This window comes from Raphanus sativus, chromosome 3, assembly GCF_000801105.2.
Source record: "Raphanus sativus cultivar WK10039 chromosome 3, ASM80110v3, whole genome shotgun sequence".
Classification (NCBI taxonomy): Eukaryota; Viridiplantae; Streptophyta; class Magnoliopsida; order Brassicales; family Brassicaceae; genus Raphanus; species Raphanus sativus.
The window spans coordinates 4,897,186-4,905,884 of NC_079513.1; the positions used below are offsets into that span (position 1 = coordinate 4,897,186).

The 8,699-nt window shown below is 33.0% G+C and overlaps 1 protein-coding gene across 1 annotated transcript; it reads right to left on the reverse strand.

Annotated features, from left to right (window-relative positions):
- Positions 1 to 624: 624 nt before the first annotated feature.
- LOC108845002 (F-box/kelch-repeat protein At4g38940-like) lies at positions 625 to 1,725 on the reverse strand. Its single transcript, XM_018618277.1, has one exon. The coding sequence runs from the start codon at positions 1,723 to 1,725 to the stop codon at positions 625 to 627; it is 1,101 nt and encodes a 366-aa protein (XP_018473779.1).
- Positions 1,726 to 8,699: the final 6,974 nt, after the last annotated feature.

The following is an 8,699-nucleotide window of genomic DNA, read 5'->3' on the forward strand; positions in this document are numbered from 1 at the left end:
TTAAATGTGACTTATGCTTAAAATCCTCCTTTTATTTATTTTTTTGACTCTAATAGTCTTGTACACGAGCTATATAAAGCTCATTGCAACTCATTGTAAAATCAGACTTGATTATTGAATAGAAACCGAGATTTTTCTCTTGAAAGCTTTTATGCTTTTCTTTGTTTATTCAAGTCATGTGAGATTCTTTCTTAGGATACAAGTGTGGAAACTCTGTCTTTGTGTGATATTTACTTAAGCTCTGATTCATGATCTTATCTCAAATCCTTTCAAATCTTTTAAGTGGCGATCTTCAATCCATTTAATCCATAGATTTTGATTTCTTGTGAGATAAGCTAAAGTGTGATTCCGAGGCTGTGTCACCATGCGACATGATGCAGCTAAATTATGATGATAGCATACCTTCCCGAGCTTCTGATATTTAACATGCACTACTTAGTGATATAAATTGTTGAGATTTGTAACTTAATGATTTGAAGTAATACATGTGTAAATCAATTTAGTAGCATATATGTAATAGAAAAAGAAAGAAAAGTAAAACTAAAAAGTTTATGCAAACACCATATCTCAATAATATTCATTCTTATATGAATGATAGTTTTAGCATCAAAACTTAACAGAGCATCAAACCATAACAGCTAAACATTTCACAATAGTAAATTTCTCATTATCAAGCACAACATCACACCACTGAACCTTACCCCAAATTTCTTCTTGGCGTCTTTCCAAAGCAATCTCCGCGCACCAAATACTTGGTGAGTTCTTTTGGGCGTTATGATATTTCTGAAAGAACAGAGCCAATTTACCACCGTAACTCACCGTATTGATGGACAGCCGTGAATGGGCAGTCAGAGGCAACAGTTCTTCCAAACCCTTCACCACTTTCCAAGACTTCTGCTTTGGATTATACACTCTTAGCTTCTTCTCGCAATTATTGTAATAGTACAACCCATCATCAGTTACACACGCACCAACCCATTTCTTCGAATTCAGCATCTCGTCAAATTCCCATTTATTTTCCTTCGGTTCATAAACAAAGGTTTTATTATACTGTCTCATGTAAATCTTATCCTCCATCACCACATCATCAACAAGCATAGTGCCTGGCTTAATTTTTGGCTTTGCTATCTCAGGCTCCCACATTTGAGTTTCTGTATCGTACACCTTAACTCCCATCCTCCACCCTTTTCCTTTCCCACTCGCCTCGTCATCACAAAGGCATTCTCCTATTACGTAAATCTTTCCATCAATGAAATCAGCCACGCCATTATCCATGGACATAGGATTACGAATATCAGAAATGGACTGCACTGTGTGAGATCTGCAGTCTAGGCTGAAGGAATTGAGTTCGCAAAATACATATATCTTTGGACCCACTGCCACGTACTTTGCATATAAACACTTCAAAGGAAACGATTGGATAATGACCAAACGATTATTGTTGGCTTTACGGCGGAGAATATACAAATGCTTTTCATTGGTGTCCAGGTTATAGAGGACAACATAGAGACAGTGTTCCGTGCAGCCTAGCAAGGATCTTCTCGTGAATATCTCAGGCGACGCAATCAATCTCCCGAAACTCTTGGAAACTAGGGAGATATCCGGATAATAGCATCTCGGTACACGTGCCAGGATATCCAAGATGACTTCATCTGGAAGTGATGTAATCAGCGACACCGGAGGTTCGAGCTGTTGCTTCTTCTTGTTTCTTACTTTACAAGACATCTATAGAACTAGCAAGCCTGTGAGGAAAACACAAACGCTTTGTATATTAGTAAATATATATAGCTTCGATTGAATATCAAACCAGAAAGAGATGATTGACTTTCAGACAGTCAAGATCTTCTTCAGCTTTGCCTTGTGACCTTTCGGAATTGAAGAATCCTTGATTCGTTTATTATACAGCTCTCAATGTCTATCGATTAGGGTTTTCAAAACAACCTAATCTCACTTGATAAATAAAAAAGACAATTATATCAAATTGTATTTTTTTTTTCGTCATACAAAGAGCATTCACTAAGGAAAAGATTAAAAAGACAAAAAAATTCTCCTACCTCTTTCTTTATAGATATACAAATATAAATAAATAAAACAAAATAAATGAAAAATATTACTTTTTATAATTTCGAATTATATCTTTTCAAGTTCTAAAATTCTTATAAAACTTTCGGATTTTTGTTTCCAAATTGTTTTTTGTTCAAAATTTCTTTTTGAATTCGAAGATGCTTTTTGAAAATATTTTTAAAATTTTATTTTAATTTTTTAATACTAGGTGATTTTTCCGTGCTCAGGCATGGATATAAAATATTATAAAGTAAATATACTATAATAATTAGTTTTTATTTACTTGAAATTTAAACTTTATAATTTGTATGCATAACTTATACTAATAATATTGTATTAGTTTAATTACACATATGACTTTAGATATGTTATATAGTCAATTTTGGTTTTTACAGTTGATTTATTTATCGTGTGGGTATGAAAATAGAAAAATTTATATTAATAAAATTATGTTTTAAAATTAACTCAAAATGTAATTTCATTCATAACAATTTAGTTCGTTTAAATTCAAAACAATTTGGTCATGTTGAATTAGAATTCTCCCAGCGAGAGTTGGTCTAGCACTTTAGCTGAACAATATCAAATCTAGTTTATTGCTTGTTTGATTCATTGAGTTTGCAACGAGAGTTGGAATTTGATTATTGTTAGGCATCTGAATATTTTATTGCAGCGAGAATTATAACTTACGGTTGAATTTGATTGTTAGGTATGCTGGATTTCATATATTTCTCTAAATTTAACTATAATTTTTTATTTTAAATATATTAAAATTATGATTAATTTTTCTTATTTTCATTTACATTGATTTTTTGTCTTAGATATGTAAATATATTTGAGGAAAATTATGTATAACTTAAGATATATTATGCTTAGAATGAAGTAAAAAATAAACTAAAGTGTCTGATTCCAAGTTACATAAATTAATATAAGGATAATATTCTACAATATCATGCATATATATAATTTTTTCAAAAGAACTAAATTGCAACAGTTAGTTAATATTTTATTTTCATTTGTAAATATTTTTTGAGTCATCCTATAATTTACAAAATAAATAATTATTATAAATTATGAATTTTTAGTGTAGTTAAATATATAATTTTAGATATAAGTTGGATTGGTCGAGTTACTCATGTTGTGAGTATATTGAGTTACATATATTCTTTCAAATTTAAACTGAACAATAATTATATTTTAATTAAGTAAAATAACATTAATTTTATTTATCGTTTAAATGTGCATGTATTTTCATAATATTTATCGTTGACTTTTGTTTTAAAACAAATAATTAGAAAATGAAACGAAGAGTAATATGAAGATACATACATAAGTAACTAATTAAAATAATTAAAATATTATATAAATTCTAAATAATTTTATGCTTTAGATTATTAAAGGTTTAAAAAGAATTTTTTTAAAAATTTCGTAAAAATGAGAATTCAGATTCTCTTTGATATTTTGATTATGGTTATATTAAATTCCACAACCACAAAAAGATAAAATTTAAAAGCAAAATTAATATTAAGAAAACAAATAATTTTAATAATAATAAAATATAATATATCTACCTAGTTAAAATATATAGTGTTATGTTATTTTAAAATGTTTTGTAATTATTTGATGGCATGTCATATGATTAAATATGACATGGACAATTACATTTAATGCTGTATATATTTTTGGAAATCTTTTTAGAATACAGCAATAACTCATATATTACATTTAATATTAATTTATATTTTTGGTAAACTTTGTAGAATATGGTAATAACTCATAAATAATCACTAAAATAAATATATTCAAATATGAAATTTTACTTTTATAATTATAAAAATTTTACTATCTCAAATTTTCTAAATTTTCTGAATTAAAAAAAAAAATAAATCGTAATATTATCATTAGTTTCTTTTAGATATCTACAAATTATATAAATATTATTTAGTTTTAATTTTTGATAACTATACAATTTTATATGATAGTAATTTTGTACAAGTTGATTTAATACATTTAACAAAATGAAATAAATAATTTTTAATCTAAGATTTTAACTTTATATATATACATATATATTCTTAAATATAATTAAAAAAAAATATTTTCTCTTAATTTTATGCTTAATTAATGATATTTATATTAATTATTGGTCAAAATAATAAAATATATAATATTAATAAATTACAATTTAAAATATAAAACTTAAATTTTAAAAAATTCATCACTACACATTGTGCAGTAAAACACATAGATTAATAATTGTGACATGGCTACTAAAATTGATGACATGTCTTATAGATTAATATGACATGGACAATTATATTTAATGTTAATTTATATTTTTGGTAAACTTTATAAAATATGGTAATAACTCATATATTACATTTATTGTCGATTTATATTTTTGGATTTTTTTTTAAAATACGGTAATAACTCATAAATCATCATTAAAATAAATATATTCAATTATGGCATTTCAAATTTCGAAATATCATTTAAATTAAAAAATTCAAAAATATATTACATATTTTTAGAAAATTACAAAAATTAAATCATAAAATCAAATTAAATCATAAAATCATTAGATTCTTATATATATCTACAGATTTCATAAATATTGTTTAATTTTAATTTTTGCCAATTATGCAATTTTACATATTTATTTAATATATTTAATTAAAATAAATAGATAGAAAAAACTACCTAAGATTATAATTTTAACTATATACATGCACATTATTAAATATAATTCAAAATAAACAACATTGTTTTTATCTTAATTTTAATGTTCAGTTAAATCAAATTTATATTAAAATATTGATAAGAAAAAAGAAAATTTATAATATTAATAAAAAAATAAATATAATTTATATTTATCTATTAAAATATTTTAAAATTCTTTTACTGCACATGGTGCAGGAAAACACCTAGTACACATAGAACTAAACACATATATGTCAAAATTAATTTTTCAAAAAAATGTTAAGCTTCCAAAATCTAACCCTAAAAAAATACATTACTAAAAAATATGTTACCAAACCCTAAACCAAATAATACTATGACTCACTACATTCACTCATCTATGCTGAAAACAATTCAATTTTACTAATTTATATCATTTACAAATGTTTATAATTACATGATATCAATTTTTCCCTCAACAAAATATTTTTCATAAAATTTATCAATTATTTTTAAGATCTACTGTAGAAACCCGTGTAAAAAAAAAAAAAAAAATTATAATAAAGATTGGAGTTTGAGGTCAAGCTTTTGGGAATCAAAGAATGTTGAAGAATGTTAAGTTTTGATCATTTCAAACTTAACATGGTTCAGAGAAAGTAGAAGATTGGTCGAGCATCTGTTTTGAGGTCGAGCCGCGGGCGATAAGGATTGATCGGCAAGTTCTGAAGTACAAGTGGTGAAGAATTGATCGTGGGAGAAGACATGAGACAGATAAGCTGCTCTACCATTGATAGAAGTTTCTTAGATTGATCAGATGGATGTTTTGGGAGCATAACATTTTTGGAAGCACGACGTTTTAGAAGCACGACGTTTTTGAAGCCGACGTTTCTTAACCACTAAGTTTTCCCGGGAAATCTTCGTATCGATAAATTATCACTCTGGAGACATATTGAGGCAGGACGGGAATTAAGCAGGACGGGAAGTAAGCAGGACGGGATCGAAGCATGACGGGAAAACCCGAAATCGACCAAAAACCCTGATTTCGGTATTATCGAAATTTTTCGAGGAAGCCGGAGACTCGGGAAATATTTTCCATCAAGGTCAGAATTATTATGGAGTATTTTAAAAATATTCAGCGCATCAGAACGGGCATAGAAAAATATTCGGGAATCATCGCGGGACGAAAATTCACCGAAAAGATCGAAACCGGTCGAATTGACCGAGAAGCTCGAGGTGGCCTTATCTGAGTGATAAGGACGTGATGTAACCTGCCTGGCATGGTATGTGGCAAGGGAAGCAGGAGGTGTTGAAGCCCAGGAGAGTACAGCATGCTGAGTGACACCCAGAAGCACGAGGTGCCGCGATACCTGCGATCGGAGCATGCTGAGCGACATGTGTGCGCTGAGTGTCAATCTGGATGAGGTCAGAACGTGGATCAGACACATGGAAGGTGTGGTGTCACCCTGCAGGAAGCTATGGTCGTGCCATCAGACATGTGGAGCACGAGGTGCCGCGACGCATGCGTCCGGAGGCATGCGAAGCGACACACGGGCTGCCACACGGCCTGTTTGTGATTGGTTGCTGCAACCTATATATACCCCACGACCCTCAGCCATTTCAAAATATTCAGACAAGTTTAAACTCAGAGAAAAACGTGAGAGAGAAAGCTAGAGAGAGAAAGTTCGAGTTCGATCATTTTTGAGTCTTTTTCGGCAGTTTTTGAGAGTTATCGAGAAAAGTTACTCTGCGCGATTTGAGTCAGCTACTACAGAAGCTCTGCTTAAGTGAAGATCAGTCCAGACGTGGGTCTACTTGTGAAGGTTAGGGAGAAAGGGTTCGGATCGCTGAAGTCGGGTTTGGGGTCGAGGCCACGGTCAACCGAAAACTGTGAGTTATAGTCAATTGTTTTCCTAAGCTGTTTTCATGCAGGTTCCTGTTACTTGGAGGTTGGATCATGGCAGGAGGCCAGGTCTAAACTGAGTAACAGTTTGATTAGTTTATAGTTGAGATTGATTGGTTGATAGCATGCTTAGTTATTGCTTGAGAAGTATAGTAGCATGCTAATGGTTAGGTTGATCGGTTAGTTAGCGATTGCTGAATGCTTAGATGATATCGCTAGGTTGTGGTTTGTTAGATATTCTAGAATTAGTCTTTATGCTATATTCTGGAATGTGTTTGATTGTGGTTGTTGTGATTATTGCTTGGAACCTCGGTTATATTACCGGGTTATGTATTGTTTATGTATTGGCCGACAGCATTGTGTAACCCACATTGCTAGGCGTATTAGGGGTGAGTTAGTGTTCCTTCAGACCTCGTATTTAGCGGGTTTAAGGAAACCCCTTATTCGCTGGATCGGGAAGACTCAGAGAGACGGGGTCATGGCCTATGGCTGAGTGTTACACGACGGTGTAACGTGGCAGTGACCCGAAGGACTGTGGGCTGTCGCGCGGTGACCCGAATGACTGTGGGCCGCGGTCGGTTGAAAGTTCCTTCTTCTAGCCTTTGTGGTAGGAAGATAGGATATTGCCGATAGTGAAGGAGGAACCTAACGTCACCGGGGCCCGAGTTAGATATATATTATATAGTGTAAAGGGATTGGTAAACCCTGGTTAAGTTTTATCGACTATCTTATAGTATCGATATTTTACTCGTATTATTTCTGCTGCGGATTTCTGATATTTTTGATATGCGTATAGTATTATCGTTATTCTCTTTAGGTTGTGCTATTAGGTGAACCTCTCGCTTTAGATTGTTTGGGGTGGGATAGCGAGGGGTTGTATTTGTTAGTTGGGGATTGTAACTCACTGAGTAATGCTAGATTACTCATCCCTCACTCGTTGTTGTTTTCAGGTGACCAGTAGTGTTGATAGAGGAAGCGGGAAGTTAGGCCGGCTGGTGTAGATTTTGCATCTCTTTTTGCTTGCAACGTTTTCAGACTATAAGTGTGTATCTTTTGCTCGATGGCATGCCACCACGTGTATAATATTTTGTGTGTTGTGAACCCAGTATGATATAAAATAAATAAATCGATGTTTTATGCAAATGACTTGTTGTATCTGATATTAGCTTTGTCCAAGCTAACACAACGTCAGATTGGGGTACGGGTTGAAAAGCCTTAGGCTTTAATCTGACGGGACGTGTTAGTGGGCGAACTGGCCAAGTCACGAATTGCACTCTTTGTGATCATGGCTGGATCGTTCCTAACCGTCTTGTAGCGCTCCCGGACCTTGGTAGAAAGTCAGCCGTCGGTCATGTTCTTGTTTGATTGTTGGCCGGTGGTTCGACCTATACCTAGAACGGTTCGGGGGTGTTACAGCGGTGCCATTGCAAAGCCCTTAACTAAACTGACCGGTAAAGCAGTTCCATTCCTATGGGTGGACGAAACCGAGAAGGCATTCAAGAAGTTGAAGGAAGCTCTCACGACCGCACCTGTGTTAGCTTTGCCTGAGCAAGGTAAACCTTACACGGTATACACGGATGCTTCACGAGTTGGGTTAGGTTGTGTGCTAATGCAAAATGGGAGAGTCATTGCATATGCCTCACGACAACTACGGAAGCATGAAGATAACTACACTACCCATGACTTGGAGTTGGCGGCTGTGGTATTCGCTTTGCGAATTTGGAGATCGTACTTGTACGGAGAAGAAGTGGAGGTATACACAGACCATCAAAGTCTTAAATACCTTTTCACTCAGCCAGATCTCAACCTGCGCCAACGTAGATGGATGGAGTTTGTGGCCGACTACGACTTAAAAATTTACTACCATCCTGGTAAAGCAAATGTTGTTGCGGATGCCTTAAGTCGAAGAAAGTTGGATGCTGATATGGAGAAGGAAGTGGAGCTGTTGAATCAAGAGCTGAAGCAAGTGAAGTTGGTTGCTTTGGAAGGTCAGACAAGTGAACCATTGGGAGTACAAGCATTGAACCAGGCCAGCTTTATTCAGAAGATTCGAGAGGAG

Coding starts and splice junctions, on each gene's coding strand:
- LOC108845002 (XM_018618277.1), bottom strand. CDS start 1,725: ATGTCTTGTAAAGTAAGAAACAAGAAGAAGCAACAGCTCGAACCTCCG.